At 43.6% G+C, this 17,841-nt stretch overlaps 3 protein-coding genes across 3 annotated transcripts; 1 reads left to right on the forward strand and 2 right to left on the reverse strand.

Moving 5' to 3' along the window:
• Nucleotides 1-22: 22 nt before the first annotated feature.
• LOC116289225 (testis-expressed protein 30) lies at nt 23-6,552 on the reverse strand. The gene is made up of 4 exons (XM_031696113.2): nt 6,422-6,552; nt 6,103-6,339; nt 652-703; nt 23-393 (listed from the first exon to the last, which is right to left on the reverse strand). Exons 1-4 carry the CDS (start codon nt 6,473-6,475, stop codon nt 23-25), a joined length of 714 nt encoding a protein of 237 aa, XP_031551973.1. The 5' UTR covers nt 6,476-6,552.
• LOC116289224 (uncharacterized) lies at nt 859-3,215 on the forward strand. Its single transcript, XM_031696110.2, has 3 exons — nt 859-1,282; nt 1,401-1,661; nt 2,104-3,215. The coding sequence occupies exons 1-3, from the start codon at nt 1,060-1,062 to the stop codon at nt 3,213-3,215; spliced, it is 1,596 nt and encodes a 531-aa protein (XP_031551970.2). The 5' UTR covers nt 859-1,059.
• LOC148909766 (uncharacterized) lies at nt 2,034-6,078 on the reverse strand. Its single transcript, XM_089032356.1, has 2 exons — nt 5,676-6,078; nt 2,034-5,336 (listed from the first exon to the last, which is right to left on the reverse strand). Exons 1-2 carry the CDS (start codon nt 6,015-6,017, stop codon nt 3,870-3,872), a joined length of 1,809 nt encoding a protein of 602 aa, XP_088888482.1. The 5' UTR covers nt 6,018-6,078; the 3' UTR covers nt 2,034-3,869.
• Nucleotides 6,553-17,841: the final 11,289 nt, after the last annotated feature.

Raw genomic sequence — 17,841 nt, forward strand, 5'->3', positions numbered from 1 at the left:
TAATAACAGAGTACTGAAGGTACTACCGTTCAGCCATGAATACTGATTGACACCATGTGACAACCCACTCGCACATCATGTCTATTAATTCATTATTTGGTTTGTTATTAATGTTAAGAGAATGGTCAGCTTTTTCAACCCAGTGCATTTTCCAGTCTGTTCCCATTTTGTCCAATACACTATCCATCAGGTCCTTGTGGCACTGATGGTCTTTTGTTCCACTAACAAATAACACAGGTATCCCAAGGTGAATAAGAGATGACGTACGAAGCTCAGAAAATTTTCGTGGAGGGTGAAGTGGATAAGAAAGGCAAGCAACACCAAATATGAATTGATTTGTAAGATTACTGATTGTAGCTAGTTCTGCAGCAACTCTTGCACCCATCGATCGTCCTAAGAAAAAAACAATCTGCATCAAACATCGTGTATGAAACACTTAATAATATAGTAATCTTATAAGAAGAAATAACTAGCTAAAAACTAGTGTGAGCTGAGTCGGTGTTCCTAATGAAACAATGGTAAAAGGGTAAAATTTACACCATGAAAAAACTTACTGACATTTCGGACGCTATTCCTTCGACAGAGTAAATATACTTATCTGTAATAATTAATACACTGTGTATGACACACGAAATTCAGCAATGACTATACCTGCAATAATACATTTCGCGATGGCAAAATCGTCATGTCCACGAAGAAAGTGCTGCAGAAATAAATATTTAAATATATTTTTATAGCTGTAGAAGAGAAACCACAGACACTGTAAATTTGACCACATTATCTTCTCCAAATAATGCGAAGAAATGTTTTGGTGTTTTTTGGTTCATTACAAGTAAGTAAATAAGATTTGAATGATTATGTTGTTAGTACATGGTTGTTACTAAGGACATTGTCTATTCTTCGATTGCAGGCTACGTCATAGCTAATTAAAATTCACCCTCGAAACCGGAAGTCGGCCATTATGGTGGTTTACGTGACGGATATCAGGTCAACATCTTATTCACGAGGTCAACAATCTCTATTGAACTTGCAGCGTTATTATACTCTGTTTAATCCGTTATGCCTTATCATTGTGCAGTGAAAGGATGTGCACATAACAGCTCGCGTCAAAAAGGAAATTGTAAGTTTTTTAGGTTCCCAAAAGTTATAGAGAACCAGGGAAATCAGTGCAAAACCATAAGTGAGGATAGAAGACGAGAATGGATAGCAAATATATATAGGGGAGATTTGAAGAGCATAAATCTGGAAAACACAAGAATATGCGGTTGTCATTTCATTTCTGGTAAGTTTTGCTTTAGTTTTGCCCTGAATTTATTGGAGCTCGCAAGTTTTTTAGCTGGATAACTTGCAACATAGTTAACTATGCTTGCAACAATTAACAAGACTTTACTTCATTCTAGGCGAACCGGGAAAACTCTACGATCGCCTAAATCCTGACTGGGCCCCTACTCAGAATATGGGGCATGATCGGATATCTTCACAAAAAGTAGCTGCTTCAGTCCAAAAATATGAAAGAGCAAGTCAACGGGCTAGCAAGAAGCGAAAGGCCGAAGAGATGCAGAAATCAGAAACCCAAGAAAAGCCGCCTTCGCTGGATGTACAGACATCGCCATCTAGCAGCATCGAAAATCCCCACTTGTCCGATTTTAATTCTTACCACGGTATGTCTAATATCCAATAATCATTTGTAGTTCAAAGTGCAAAATGCTTGGAAAAAGTAAATTTGTAACATATCATTAGAAAAATGATGGAGGGGGGGATAAAAGCAAAAAAAAGAATATTTTCAGTAAAAATTCCATTGAAAAAAATTGGTGCCATGCAATTTTAATAAATGATATTCCTGCCAAGACCAAAAAAATAAAAATAAATAAATAATAATGCCATTTCTAAATCTAATGGTTCGTCCCAAGAAGAGCAATGATGTGGTTGGGGCAGATGCAGACTGTCAGGTGAAAATGGTTGTGTAGGTAATATGATTTGGCTAGCCAGCCAGCCCCTACCAAAATACCCTGGTTTTGACACTGTATGGACCATTAAAATTTCAATGTTTTACTATGTAATTTTTAAAGCACACACAACAATTACATTCTTTCCTGTTTGTAGAATCTCAAGATGAAACAGAGAACACACAAGTAGCATTTGAAAATGAATGGAACAAGGATTGTAGCTGTCAGACTGATTCTGTGACAGTGGCCAATTTTAGCTGTCAGACAGACATTACAATGGCTGACCTATCCTGCAATGATATTTACATCAACACTGTGATGCTTGAGTTACAAAATTTGAAACAGCAGTTAAGCAGTTTACAATTGTCAGAGGATAGCCTAAGGGGGAATGATGAAAAAACAAAATTTTATACTGGTTTACCAAATTTTCTTATTTTAATGCATATATTTCACCTAGTAGCACAGAAAGTGTCAACAACCTGCAACAATGCATTGAACCAATTCCAGGAGTTTCTTCTAGTACTGATGAGAATAAAGTTAAACCTACCCTTTCAGGATCTTGCTTACCGCTTTGGTATCTCCCAATCTACAGCCACCAGGATATTTTATAGGTGGATCAACATTATGAGCGATAGACTAGATTTTCTTATTAAGTGGCCAGAACGAGAACAGTTGAGGAAGACAATGCCCTTAGTTTTTCAGCAAAACTTTGGGAAAAAAGTTGCAGTCATTATTGATTGCTTTGAGGTGTTCATAGACCGACCGTCTAGCTTGATTGCTCGAGCAATGACATGGTCAAATTACAAGCACCACAATACAGTAAAATTCCTCATAGGTATAACCCCTCAGGGTGTGATTTCCTTCATTTCAAAGGCCTGGGGAGGTAGAGTTAGTGATAAATATCTAACTGAAAATAGTAAAATGTTGCGCAAGCTTCAACCAGGGGATATAGTACTTGCAGATAGAGGGTTCGATATTGAAGACAGTGTTGGTTTTTATCAGGCAAGGTTGCACATCCCAGCTTTTACAAGGGGTAAGAAACAACTCTCTGCTCTAGAAGTAGAGCAGACACGCAAAATAGCAAATGTGCGCATACATGTCGAGAGGGTTATAGGGCTTGTAAGAAGAAAATTTGTTATTTTACAAAGTACACTTCCTGTAGAAGCAATAACAGCAAAGCCAGGTGATAGCCTTGCACCAATAGATAAGGTAGTAAAGGTTTGTTGTGCTCTGACCAACCTTTCAGACTCCATTATCCCATTTGACTAATTCAAAGCTACAAAATGGTCTTAAGAGCATACTTTCACAAGATAATTTATAGTAAGTTATTGTTGTTTTATCAGTTTAGTAAAACCACTCTAAAAAGACATTGTATAGGTGCAGTTTCTACTAAAAAACTTGAGTTAAAACACAGATGGGGAAAAATTATTATTACAAAGATATATATCATAAGTTTATGCTTACATATTATCATCTTTATCTTCTTATTGTAAGTTATGTAACATATTTATATTTTATGGTGATTATACATGTATTTTTATAATATTATTATATTTTTATATATCAATATATCTTATTTTAATATGATTTTTGTTTAAGCTGATAAGTAATAATTATTGCTGATTTTTTGCATCAAAAATAAACCCATGTTGCATTGCATTTTATATAAAAGGTTGTATATTGTCAATATTAGTATATAAATTTATATGACAGTAGATGATTGAATAATAAAATGAATTATAGCCCTTATGTGCTTCACTGTTGCATTGCTAAGATTTTTTAAGAAATGCCATCTTTGAAATTAAGAAAACGAAAAAGACTCCTTTTTAAAGAAATGGTAAATAACATGGCCATAAGGTGAATATTGAGATTTTAAGTTGCATATTGTAACACAGCCATGTTATTTACCCTAGCTATCACACACTATTTCTGTGACTTGTTACAATCAGGACACAACCAGTATCCCTCTGGCTCCTTACTCATCCTTAAACATTTTAAGTGATACCACTTGATTTTGCAATCTGTGTTTTCACAACGAACAAGGGTGCTTCCTTCAATATGCTGCTGACATAGACACCAATAAGCATCATCATCATCTGAGGCTACTGGTTGTTCAACAAATGGCAAGGAAGATCTTGTGAACCACTGTCCTATTACCTCTGGGAGGATAGCTTTGTAGAAAAAATCTTTTGATTTGATTAAAACTCCTCTCCAAAGTTCTAAGTCAGGAAGGATTCTCTCAATATATATTCCTCTTGGTGTCCAAACAACAAAGTCACAGTACTCAATATCACAAATGAAAAGTTGTGCCTGTACTTGATAGTAATAACCATGTGATTTATCCAATAAAATTTTATTGCCATCCCTTTTTAAGCAAAATCCTTTCTCTTCTGCTGCTTCCCATGGTTCCAAATCAATATCTTTGTAGGGACACTTAATTTCACAAGCACCCGACCCACAACAGTCACAGCATACCAAGCCATCAGGTGATGCTCCAAGGAAGGGCCATTCTGGATTTATGTGGAGTCCACTATCTGACACTGTGAAATTGTCATGCACAATTTCCATTTCATTCTGGTAAGCACTGCGTGCAACTGCCTCCTTTGTTTTTCCCCAGTTAGTGGCAACATTGCTGAATTTGTGAGCCTCTGGGTAGCAAATGCTCTTTACCAAGCTTGCTGGAGGCTTTGTAGCTCTGGAACAATAAACAGACTTCAATTTGGATGCTGTTATGTGGCCAGCTCTTTGTCTGAACCAAAGACTTGATGAGGCTTGCCCCCTCGTGTTGGATTCAACAGCTTTGCATTCTTCTTGAGTGATTTGAAATTCAATGTTGGAACACTTTTCAAGAAGCCTAGTGAAATCTAGGTCAGGTTCTTTATCAAACCTCTCTGTGATAGGCTTGGGCAAATTCACTTGTTTTGGGACATACAGGTCACTAAATGGTTCCATAAGAGATAATATTGCTGGTCTAGTACCACAACAAGATATATTTTCAAAGAAACTGTTTTGTTCTTCTAGAGTAGTTCTATTTTGAATACCATTGGCATTACCTGCTGGTAGATCTCTTGAGACAGACGGAGTTTTTCCCTCACCTAACAGCATCTTATGTTTTTGTTTGGCCGACCTTAGGTCCATCTCTGATGCTGGTAGGTAAGGAATTTCCTTAACATGGGAGGGCATTAACCATTTGTTTTTGTTTCCAGTGCATGTTTTCAGTCCCTCAATTCTTGAACCAGCTTCGCAGGCAAACAAAAGGGCACCAATGTGGGAACATGCTTCACTCAAGCCTGCCATGCAGTTGCAGTGTGCGGTAATCACAGTGCCATCATTTTCGGTGAAAAACCATGTCTTTAAAGGGGTTTCTCGCGCTCTTTGTGAATGATTTACCTGTATAATCAAAAGAAAACAATTAGTTGAGCATAAGGAGCTAATGAAATATTTTAAATTGCTTCGGTTAAGCCCCCGGGGGAGGCTGGACTAGAAACTTTAAACTTTTTTGGTCAAATTCCCCCTCTTCAGGATTCTGAACGGGGTCAAACTCATCTAAAAATCCCTACCTTGGGACAAATTCAGGAGTCATACAGTCTCAAAATTTGGCAAAATTTCCGACCCTGGCGACAGAATTGTTGGTAAATGCCCCTGTGGGGACAATAAGTGTTGATCTAATCCCTGGGGGGCTTAACATTGATAGGTGCATAACTACTATACAAGATATTCATGACTCACCCTTGCAAAAACAAGCGTTTTGTTTGGATGTACCTCTTTCATCAAGAGAGTGCCGACCCAGCCAGATACGAAGAAATTATACGCGTCCATTGATTTGTACGCTCTCATCTGCTTATTGGTAGCCCAAGATGTTTGGAGAACCAAGTAGTTCACGATATCTGGGTATACGATGCTAGGAATTTTTGCACAATCTTCGCTGAAATCACCATTTTTTAAAGAATACGGATCAAATCCGATGTTTTGCACTTTTTCCCTGTATCTATCCTTGACAGGTTCAACCATAGAATCGTAATATTCCGAAAACTCTATAGGATTGCCTCGTGAGCTTACATTAGACGCCATATTTGCACCACCAAAATGGCCGACGCTAATGACGTCATGATTTTTAGTCACGTGTTTGCAATCGAAGAATTCTAAAACATCTCACCAGGACAGCTTCAAAACAACGGATTCTGTACTTGAAATTAGGTGTTTTACATGTAAATCTAAGGCAAAGAATCCCTGAGTGAGCCAGACGACAAGCAATCCTTTCCAGATGATGAAAATTCATGTCTCCTCCAGCACCATGTGTCAATACTACAGCACATCCGGCCCAAGAGCTTGAGCATGGGACATTGATGACTCCATCCAACTGTCTATCTTCAACTGGTATACTTACAAGTATCTGGTGAGTATATGAACGTTACTTACGCTGCTAGTACATACAAGACGCTGAAAAATATAAATCAACCATGTTGGTGAAATACCTTTTTCTTGGTTGCATCAGAGTGCGCCATGTTTACTCGGTGTGGGTACTGCATTCATTCCACCGTAGCTTACATATATTATGATAATGAGTTACTGCCAGCCAATCAGATTCGGGGTTTTACCATACAAGTTTTTATTTATTGCAAATGTTTTATAGCTGTTTTGACGAAATAAAATATTATTTTATTGTTGTTTGTCATCTTTTTACGTCGGCTTTGAGCTATATGCGTAGAGCGCTTTTCATGTGAGTGGAAAAAGATATATTTCAGTAGCCTTGTCACTACGCGATGTGATTGGATTGTGAACCCTAAGACAACATACCGTACTGTGTATATGCTGTAAACGTCAGTTCAACCAACATGAAAACCTCTAATACAGTATATATCAGGGCCCAATATTTTTACCAATAATCATTAAGATACAAGATACTGATGCGTGGGTGGGTTGACGCCAATCAGAGAATATACAGTAAAGGTTCTGACCAATTTATTTGGTTGACGGAAGTGTACCAATCTCCCTGTCGCGACTGCTGTCTCGTTCAGCGCCGGCGTAGCAATGAAAAGAGTGGTAGAGGGTGATGCGCACGAATATAAACTGAAGTTGGATGGTTCGTGAGTAGGACATGGTTCATGAGGGTTGTGCTCACAGTTTTACTTGTATCGTGACCTTTCGGTTCTCTAACTTCGGCTGAATAGCAGCAGTAAGGGGGACTCGCGGTGGATGTCGAAGATTTACGGGTTTTACTGGCGATTTAAGGAACGGGTCGGCAGCGGGAAATACCCGTGTCCCGTTATGCGTTGCGCGACGATTCCCTTACTGCTGCTGTGTTGGGAATCAAAGGTATCGCAAATGAGGGTTAAGATATTTCATAGATATAGATGGACACCATCACGAGCATTCGTAACGAAACTGTGCGCCGACTGCGAACTCAGGTGTTGGATCGCCTGGATGCGGACTTTGCCTTCACAACGTTTATGGAGGGAGATACAGATGAGACGATGAGCGAGGAAAGAGCAGAAAGGATAATTGACTTAATGCCCGAAGGTAATTACCGTCTGGAGTTGACGTTTATAAAGTATTTAGACGGTGAGTGGATAATAGAAAAGGGGCGTAATCCAATACGGGCGTCGGGCAAGAAGGACCTGTTCGTTTTAAACAAGGACACGCGTCCTGGAGCGCTGGTGGGGATTGACATCTTGTTCTACGAAGTTGCTTACCCCGTTACCGTAGTTATTTATGCTGCTTATGAGATCAAGAAGCCGGACGTTAAAAAGCTTAAGCCAATGCGGCATCCCGGTAACTGCGTAGGTAAGTTGGTTAGAGAATTCTTCGAGGATTCCTCTCGTGGTGATAAGTTAACTTTAAAGAGAAGAGAAGCCATCAGGAAATGGGAAAACGCCACTTACAAGGCCGGAGCAACCATAGACAACATCAAGAAGTTAGAAACTGCTTTAGAGAGGCGCATACACGTGAAAGACATCACCGACGGCTTCATCTACTCCGGGACGCACAAGTATGGGGGCCGGGGTGTGCCTATCGTAATTTACCAGCATAACGCACATGCGTGGAGGGAGTTAAGGTTCCGAAAGAAGAAAGAAACGCGCGTTTACAAGGAGTCGCCGCTTGCGGAACTAATGCACGAGAATTCTATTTGGTTAATGGACGCGGAGGGAAGTCAATTTATGACCCAAGATGGTACTTTGTATCGTCCTGAAGTGGAACAGCTGCGCATTCGAAGCGCCTGCGAGACTTTAGGAGAAGACTTCTCTGACGAGGTCCTTAGTAGTCGCAGTTTGGACTTCTTAGCCGCAAAGAAAAGAAACGGGTGGAAATCCACACCGGAGGAGTTCAAAGATATAGCTAAAGCTTGTGTAGAACACGGCCACGGTGGTCTGTGGAACATGGAGTATGATGAAGACGAATACGTGTCGCTGGATATGAAACATTGTTACCCCGCAAGCTTCAAAGGCCTAGGAGATTGTAAGGAATATTACGACCGTTACGGACATCCAGATTCGCAGTTCTTTCGTGTTACGTTGGATGGTCACTACGACGCCCCAGCAACGGGGTTTGTACGGTTGACCACCTGGAAATTAGCAGCGGGTCTGCACCCCATAATCTATGCGTGGTACGGGAAGCACCTGCAGGAGAAAGGATGGATACCGGTGCCCCTATTGAAGTTCTTTGAAGAGCGCAAACTTTTAAAATACACAGCGCATGAAGCCATACTCTGCCATAGCGCCTTCACTAAATGGTTACCAGAGCACAACCCAACCGCCCGAATTGTCATAGGAAAGTTCACCCAGGGCGCTAACGAGGGAGAGAAACACATGCAAAGGCGCCTAATAACAGACGAAGGTGAGTTAAGTTTCCTCATAAAACGTGCCCATGACCAAGGAACGATGGTGTCTGTAGAGAAATGGGATTACCTCGTAGAAGATCGGCTGCACAAATGGAATGCTTTGCGTTACTACCAGGACCATCGACCGCAGTATTACCATCTGCGTGCCAGCATGTTAGCCTACGCGCACATTAACCTATTAGCGATGCTCCTGCGGTTTGACAAAGAAGATATCCCCCGCGTAGCCACGGATTCCTTATACGTGAAACCGCACGTGTTGGAAAAGATGAAGGAATTCTACACTGCCGATGAACTCGCAGAAAGTGGACAATGGCGCGTTGCCGACCCTATTTCCTACCAACGCTTCTCTTACCTCTACGGTACGGTAGGCAGCGGTAAGACGACGCGTGCGTTAGAACTCTTTCCTAAGATAAAGGTGCTAACGCCAACACATCGTTTGGAAAGAGAACTCTGCGAAATGGGCCACGACGCGCAAACGTACCACAGCTTCTTTCGCTGGAATGGCCAAAAGTGGGTACCAGAAGCCATCCACGACATACCTCCGGTGATGCTTTGGGATGAGATTTGCACCGTACCTTTGGAAATCCTGCAGGAGTTCGTAGAGTTCCTTCGCGGGAAATGTCAAGTAATATTCACCGGAGATCCCTGCCAGCCTCCTCCAATAGCCGGAGAGATGCCCCACGAATGGCTGAAAGATTTCGTAGACCATGCGGAGGAAATTAACACCGACTACCGCAGCAAGGATCAAATACGTAAGCTAAAAGCGGAATTGAGGGGCCTCAGTGACGCCGAGCAATGCAAAACACTGCGCAAACGCGTACGAGCGAAGTCCTACGAGGACTTCCTTTACACATGGCATCCAAAGGACCTGGTGCTGAGCAGCAAACGCGCAGCACAGTCTCGCATACAAAAGGATTTGCTAAATATACACCGAGAGCGCTTCCCTACGCATCCCGTACCTGTTTGCTACAAACCCCACGACACCCGCATGCAGCGCCGCGACGTCTGGGTACCTGGTACCGACATCCAACTGCAGAACGCAGTAACGCACGATAAAGCCTGGGTACCCATAGAAAAGGTGGAAAAAATAACCTCCCATCCAGATTGGCGCTTGGGCTATTGCATGACAGTCCACAGCGCGCAAGGGCTTACCATAAAAGAAACCTTATGGATCATAGACCAGCGGCTGTGTTGGAGCAACCTTATCTACACCGCCGTAAGCCGCGTAGAATATGCCAAACAGTTAAAAAGAGCCTGGGGGCCGCAACTGCGTTACGACCGCACCCCAGAGGACGTAGCCAAAGAGAACATTGCTAAGAAACTCCTTCGCTACAAGCGGCACGACGAAGAAAAAAATATGACGTTCGACCTATGCGTGGACGACGTCTATAAGAAAGGGGCAAGGTGTGCCAAGTGTAACATACCTCTACTATGGAGGTTTGACCCAAATGACGATCAGCAGTTCTCCGTGGATCGTATCAACAACAAACGCGGGCATTGCAGAGGCAACGTAAGGCTGACATGCCTAGAGTGCAATCGGGCGCGCGGAGCAGCACTACTCTGAGTCTTTGGGGACTATGAGCAGTTCTTCCTTGACAAATCCACGACTTGGGCCATCTAGGTAATACAACACGGGTTGCCCTTCCTTGGTGACGGACTTCGAAATCTCATACGTTTCCAAAGACCAGTTAGGATCCGTGGCTCTCTTACTGCCACCTTCGAGTTCCCCCGGCTGATAGAGGTATCTGACCACTATGTCGCGGGGTAGCTTTTTTTCCTTCAGTCCGACCGCCCTCGAACTTCTGACGTAGGACTTGTGTTCCACGTGTTTCTTTTTTATGGCATCCTTGGGTTTCATTCCCGTAGCCCTGGCCGCCTCGTTGTTCAAAGCCGCGACGACCTGGGGGAGCCTCTGGGTCCATTCCCTGTTGCGTTTGGAGGGATCTTCCAGCTCTTTCCAATACTGGTACCCAAAGAGACGCTCGGCCAAGGTCTTATTAAATCTTTCGACGATGCTCTGACCCCTGTGGTACTCTGCTTTGGCTCTCCTAATTTTAGTGTCGTGGTCCTTCAGGGTCTTGGTAACCACGCCCATGAACTCTGTCCCCGCATCCACTTGCAGCAGCTTAGGCCATTTCAAGACGCGCTTATAAATCCTACCTAGGGCTTCTGCGACTTCCCCAGAATCCTTGCTGGTTATGGGTTCGGCGTCCTTATATCTGCTTGCGATATCAACTACGGTCAAAGCGTATCTATAGGTCTTTCTTCTCACTTTGTCGTGCGGTAAGAAAAGCAAATCCGCCTGATGAACTTCATTGGGGGCATTTACGGTGAAGCTGGGCCTGGGAATGTACTTGGGCACGGGAAGATAAACCTGCCAGAGGGTTTGTTTTTTTAACCAGTTCTTAACCGTTTCTTCTGATACCCTGGCCGCGGTCGCGAGTTTCTTAATAGCCGACGCTCCTCTCCAATAGCCCTCAGGCCCATAGTAAATCCTTTTGAGTTTGTCCTCAGTTCGACCCATTATATGAATTCCAAAACAAGATTGATCTTGCGTCCGTTGAAATCCACCGTCTTTCCGTCCACTTTAATGGTGATGTTTATGCTTTCTACCAAATTAGACAAGTCATAGCACAAAGAAATGGGAGTGTATTCTACTGGGTCAAATGGATTACCTTTGGGTAGAAACTTGGACATAAGAGAAGACTTTTCTCCATTGTTGTAACTATGGACCAAATCGCAATAGACTTCGTAAGAGGATGCGACTTTCCATTTCACATCATATGTACTGCCGCTATTTATCGTGGTACTAGTAAGACCCAGGAGTTCTACCAATGGACTGCCCTTTAGATTGGCACTCCCACTATTTTTCTTGAATTTCATTTCATGGGGCAGCCCCGCGGTAAGAGTATATCCATGCTTTGCTAGCTCCTTAGCCAGTGTTATAGGGGTGTAATGGGAATCTGGCAACTTTGGTTTGGTAGAAGTCACAACGACAAAGCCGCCAATCAAATTATACCAAGAATTGTACAAAGAGCAACTAACCAGCCGAACCTTATGGGCTTTGATGGGAGGATTTAAATACGTGGTAAAGTCATTCTTGTCGCTTTCCAAAAAGACGATCATATATTTCAGGAAACACAGTTTCCTTCGTTAGAGCAGATACGCCAAAGCCACGCCTCCGGCCAGCCCTGCGACTCCTACAAAGACCAACTCGCTATCTTTTTGTTTCTTAGAAGGCTGATAGTAATTCTTAAACTGAGGCCTTTTCAACCCCGTTAATGCCGCTGGGTGCGCCTGCGCATAGAGCTTAAAGGCGTAGTCTGTGTTTTCGAAGTTCTTATCCGCCTGCATTTTGTCTTGGTAGTTCTTGTCCAACCAATCCCTGTAAGCTTGTCTTTTTTCATTCCAAGCTGCAACGTCTCGCTGATATTTCTCCAGCGCTAAATCATGCCTTTTCCTTTCGGCGGCTAATTCTCCGCTTTTGTCACCCCTGACTAATCTATCCAAATACTGACCACCATAATTAGCTCCAGTGAATGCTAAAGCTGCGATAACTCCGCCTGCGATTAAACTAGCCATTTATATTAGACGCAAGCAAAGCTTACGTCGTAGGCAGGTACTTTTCCTTCCGTAGGTAATCCTTTACCATGATAGCCCCGCCTACGGCAGCGGTCATCTTAGCAAAATTAGCGAAGCTCTTGCTTGGGTCTTCAGTAAAGTCTTCTTTGAGCACTTTCTTACCTACCCAACCAATACCCGCAACGATGGAAGTAATGATAGCTGCTTCTTCAACAGTTTTCAATAACGCGGTCGACATTATATTACAAAGCGAGAAGGTTATTACTCCATCACGGGTATTTTGCTTCTCTTAGGGGGCTCCTGCGTCACATGCACGGGTTCTAATTCTACTTTTGGCTTCGTAGCCCGCCATTGTAAGTAGAGGCTGCCTGCTGCTATAGCAACTCCTAACGCGCCGATGACGTACCCAGGATTAATAAAGGATTCCTCTTCTCTTTCCTCCACCTTTTCTTCTTTTTTGGCTTTGTTCTTCCTGTTCATCTCCGCGAGCTTCTTCCCGGCAGCGACTCTGCCTGGAGATTTAGCCTTGGTAATCTTTTGCTCCTCTTGGGGTTGCTCTACCTTCGATTCACTCATTTATATCTAAGGACTTGAAGGACTTGATAAGTAACTTAAGGTAACCTGGGTAAGTACTTGAGAATGACTTAAGTAAGTACTTAAGGACGACTTGATTAAGTACTTGACAACGACTTGACCAAGTACTTAGGGACGACTTGACTAAGTACTTGAGGCGACTTGATCAGGTACCTCAGCAAGTGCCGCCTGGAAGACCTTTTCGACTTCTCTATCCTTCTTAAAGTCCTTCCAAGACGCCAGTACCTCCTTCAAGTCGACATGCTGAGCTACGTGCAAAGCCGCAGAGGCGACTGCCATTAACTTACCGCACTTCAAGGACAACCACCCGCAGGTTATCTTAAGTTCTTGGGCGATGACATAGTCCTCGCTTATGTCCTTCCGCAGTTGCTCCACGTCGTCTATGGGCAGAGCAAGTCCAAGCAATTTAGTCGCAAGTCGGATAGCGGAGTCTGCTACGGCGTCCGTGGTCTTACTTGCAAGGGCGGCCTCGTACCTCTTATGGAACTTTTTGACTTCCTCTTCTGACAACTTATTAACCTGCTCATGGGTAAGTTCCTTGCCTATCATTTCTTTACACTTCCCAGAAGACACAAGGATGTTGAGTTGTTCCTTAAGGTTACTTTCGTCTAACTGTGTGGGGACTTCATCTAAGAGCTGCTCAATATCCATATACATTAGGAATCATAGATTCCAACCGCGTACGGAAACCTCAAAGAGAAGACCATCTTGGAATGTTGGTGAGTCTTTAAATGCCGCATGTATTCGTGTAACTGTTCCTTGCTTATCTCGCCGCCATAGTCGCTCAAGATGGTTTCCAGGTCAGACTTACTGGGCGTGTAGAAGACGACAAGTGAACCTATGTTTTCCCTGAAGGGCTTAGAGACGCTGGTAAGCTGCTGCGAGAGCAACCAAACGCTGATATTGTCATGCCTGCCGCTAAAGGCGAGCTTCACTAATTCGGAGGTGCGCCTTTTTACGTCGTCCCCACAGGCAATGTCATCCAGTATGAGTAAAGTCTGAGTATCCTTAGGGAATTGTTTGTGCCAGAACTTAAGATGGCTGGATAACTCATTAGGATCTAAGATATCTACGAAGAAGTCGTCATCTTTCACTCCTATGCCCGTCCAGGTGCGGTTATTCACGTATGTGGGGCAGAGCAGCACTATGTAGTCGAAACGATATCTAAAGGGTCCTAATAGCTGCTCTACCACGAATTGGGTCTTTCCGCAGCCGGTGGGTCCTACTATCAGAGCATTACAAGGCATGTGATCTGGGTTCATATATAATGGAGCCCGTGGAAGCAGTCAAAGCAATGGTTAACGTCGTCAGAGAAAAGTCAGACCTGGAGAGGACGGTCGAAATGCAAAGGGATGAGATAGACCGGTTAAAAGAGCACGTTCAGGAATTGTACGATGAAATGTGCGGTCTGAAGCGCGCGGAACGGTTTGGTGCGCTGATAACTATGGCGGGCTGGGCAAAAGAGTCCGTGAAGGACTTTATTAAGTATCCCTTATAAGGCTTATTAAACACTTAGTTATAATGGGGTGCAAAGATTGCAACAAGGAGTTCAGTTCCAAACAGGCGCTACGATATCACGTCGAAAAGAAGGTGTGTCATAAGACGCGCGAAAGGCGTTGTAAGGAGTGTAATCATCTGTTTAGCAGCGTGCAAATGTTGGATTATCACGTCAATAACCGCGTCTGCTTAAAGAATATATGCGAGCGCTGCGAGGAGGACAAAGATGAAGAGTGGCATCGCTTTCGGTGCCGCGGCAATTACGATCTGCAGGATGTCGTTTGTTACGAGCACGGCGATGTCGCGGCCCGATGTTGTCCGCGCGACACTAAAAAAAGGTTAACGCAACGTAAAAAGGAGATCGACATGCGGTTTGCGCTGTTCGATCGCGCGGAAGGTGTGCGCTGGGAAGACAGGGAATATTGGGAGGCGGACTGCAAGCGCTGCGGCTGTCAAAGAAGTGACCAACATATTTGGCAGTGTCTATACCCGCAGTCTGATCCGGTCGCCTTTAAGGAGTACGTGAGCACGTTCCAAAATTGGAGCGGCAACAACTTAAAAGATAAGATCGCCCGTAAGGGTTAGTAAGGAAGTCAGATCAGGGTTTGCGCAAAGAGTCTCAAATCCTGATCTTATTTTTATTTATTCTTAGTGAGGTTAAATAAGAATAAATAAGAATAAAGACCCCTTTTAAAGGAGGGTTGCAAAGCGGTAGTAAAGTAGGGTTTGCGCAAAGAGTCTCAAATCCTGATCTTATTTTTATTTATTCTTCGTATGAGGAATAAATAAGAATAAAGACCCTTTTGAAACGATCCTGCGACGCGGTAGTAAAGTAAGGTTTGCGCAAAGAGTTTCGAATCTTGGTCTTATTTTTATTTATTCTTAGTTAACTAGGTAAATAAAAATAAATAAGAATAAGGACCCTTTTGAAACGATCCTGCAGAGCCGAGATGACACATCTTTAACATATGCTACCTTCTTAGTCTTTCAATATATGGACTGTATCACGTGCGAACCCCCTGCCGACTGCATCGTTAAAAAAAGGGAGCCATCCTCGCCGAAGACCGAAGGCATGACTACACCTACTTTAGACACGTCTAACCACAAAGAGGAGACGGGGCAACCCTCCTTTCAATGTCAAACTCCCACCGCCCGTTCTGCTTACCATGCGAGCGCAAATGGGTAAATTCCTCGCCCTGTATGACGTACCTGACCCTATCAGGCGCCCACAGGGAATACTCTACGTCGTCGTGCTTGAGGACCAGCCGCAAACGGTTGATATCTTCAAAGGCTACATAATTTTTTATTTCATACGTAACACCCTCCTTTAAGTCTCGCCAGTGTATCTGCCTCACAGCCTCAAACGCCATATATCCTATGGAATATCTTTAAGTGCGTCTTTAAAGTGTCCGCGTTCTTAAAGCGCTTACAGCACCACCTACATGATAAGCGCATTCCTCGTGCATACTCCGTGATAGCTCTGCAGATGTCGTCGTAGTCGCTGCTTATAAGCACCTTATAGCCGTTTTCTTCATACCTCTGCAACAGCAGGCGTTGATCCTCAGATAATGCCCCATTGCCTTTAGGGGTCTTCAGCTCTATGCAGAATCCACGGTAATGGGTGTGCGCATTCAAGATCATTAAGTCGGGTTGACCGCGTTGGTAGCCCTTCTGCCAGCACTTTATGCGCTTTCCATCCGAATCCTGCAGTTCGCCTAGACCAGGGGTCACGAGCATTTGGGGGTAAAACCTGCGGATGTAATCGACCACTTTCTTATGCAGGTCAAACTCATTTTCGATTTTAAATACCAACTTGTTTGGACCGTCAAACCGCTTTTCTATTGCATATCGACCGTCCTTACGCAGCGCGGGTAGGACCTCTTCGAATACCCAATCCTGAAATGCTTCTTCCTTTGGCATCTTTGAACTACATATTAATTGATAAAACCCAGGTTCGGATATGAACACGGAATGTGGGTGAATAGTATAAGGGATGCGATTCGTTACCCTTAACTCACTCAGCCTTTTCTTATGTTTTTCAGAGACGTGGTCACTAATAGCTTTTTTGGTGTTTTCGTATCCTAACGCAGACGCCACCTCCTTTGCTTTAAAGTAAGGCTTGTCGCCTTGCACTATGCATTGCAGTTTGGTTTCGTTGTTTTGAAATACGCGAAGCATATTATACATAAAGAATATTTTAACTTTTCGTTCACTTTGTTCACGAAACTAGTAGGCGACGCTCTTTAGCTGATTCATTTCTACGCTTAGCTGCGCGTCAGACACCACGAAGATATACGCGTTTATCTTAGTAGTGTCGCTGGCATCTTTGGTGCGTTTGATTTCCAAGGTTATTCCATCCTGCGTATTTACTAAACGTAGGCCCTGCCCATGTAGGTCTTCGTCGTTGGTGGTGCGCATGTCAATCCATAACGCGTACTTATCCTTAAAGAACTCCTTTGGGGCAATTTGGTCGCCAAACTTGCGCGCGACTTCCCGGTACATATCCGCGGGCTTTATCCCTTGTGAGTAAACCTTGTTAGGCACTCCGTTAATGCTAACACCTACGTTGGTAATGTTAGGATTAAAGAATGCCTCAGAGTCACGCAATCCTGCGGTGTATGTCTTTGCAAACAGTAACATTAACCCTGTAAGGCTGCGCCTGGGAAGGTTAATGCTTTGGTTAATAACCTCTTCGACGTTGTTCGTAAAGCTGAACGTCTTATACATCACAACGTGGTCGTAAAGAAAAGCCTTGCCGGAGCTGTATTCCATGCCAGCGCTACGAGCCAGCTCTTCACTGCATACCGTTTCGTACTGCAGCTCCAAGTTAGTAACGGTGTATGGGTGGACGGCTGAGGAACTTACGTCTTTTCCCTGCAGGATGTTCGTAGTATCTGGTAGGGTCACTTCGAACTGCAGTTCACTTAGCTGCCTTGGGTAGTATGCACCGTGGTTCGTGATAATTTCAAAATCTAATGGAATAACATATTTAGTACCGTAGGCCGCCTTTATTTCATCTTCTCCTGAGGCGCCAGAGGCTGCGCTCCTTACCTTACGTATGGCTGCGCTTGCTATTCCCTGCTCTATCCTTTGCGCGCGGTCGAAGGCCGTCAACCATAAGTCTTTGTACGTGGTGTACAAATCGTACCTGTTCAAGTCCAAAAGGGATTCCCCGGCGAACTTCACGCGTATTTTGGAAACAAGGTTCCTGCCTGCATTATTAACGACATGACGCGCGTCTGCGGTACCTGGTTGTATTGCTAGGTCAAACCTCAAAGCCAAGGTACCAGGAACCAATACTAGGTTATCCGTTAGACGGGGAACGCCTACGTACAAGGTTTCTCCTGGTTTTGCGCTGGATGGCGTGAATGTGACCCGGTGAAA

The sequence above is a fragment of the Actinia tenebrosa genome, unplaced genomic scaffold (genome assembly GCF_029948245.1).
Source record: "Actinia tenebrosa isolate PJP-AT-01 unplaced genomic scaffold, QUT_ActTen_1.0 PGA_scaffold1__47_contigs__length_23844297, whole genome shotgun sequence".
In the NCBI taxonomy this organism is placed as follows: Eukaryota; Metazoa; Cnidaria; class Anthozoa; order Actiniaria; family Actiniidae; genus Actinia; species Actinia tenebrosa.

Coding starts and splice junctions, on each gene's coding strand:
- LOC116289224 (XM_031696110.2), top strand. CDS start 1,060: ATGCCTTATCATTGTGCAGTGAAAGGATGTGCACATAACAGCTCGCGT. Junction 1,283..1,400: donor CGGTTGTCATTTCATTTCTG/GTAAGTTTTGCT, acceptor ACTTCATTCTAG/GCGAACCGGGAAAACTCTAC. Junction 1,662..2,103: donor CGATTTTAATTCTTACCACG/GTATGTCTAATA, acceptor TCCTGTTTGTAG/AATCTCAAGATGAAACAGAG.
- LOC116289225 (XM_031696113.2), bottom strand. CDS start 6,475: ATGCAGTACCCACACCGAGTAAACATGGCGCACTCTGATGCAACCAAG. Junction 704..6,102: donor GTTGTTTTGAAGCTGTCCTG/GTGAGATGTTTT, acceptor TTATTTCTGCAG/CACTTTCTTCGTGGACATGA. Junction 394..651: donor CGCGAAATGTATTATTGCAG/GTATAGTCATTG, acceptor TTTTTTTCTTAG/GACGATCGATGGGTGCAAGA.
- LOC148909766 (XM_089032356.1), bottom strand. CDS start 6,017: ATGGCGTCTAATGTAAGCTCACGAGGCAATCCTATAGAGTTTTCGGAA. Junction 5,337..5,675: donor AAACGCTTGTTTTTGCAAGG/GTGAGTCATGAA, acceptor TTGATTATACAG/GTAAATCATTCACAAAGAGC.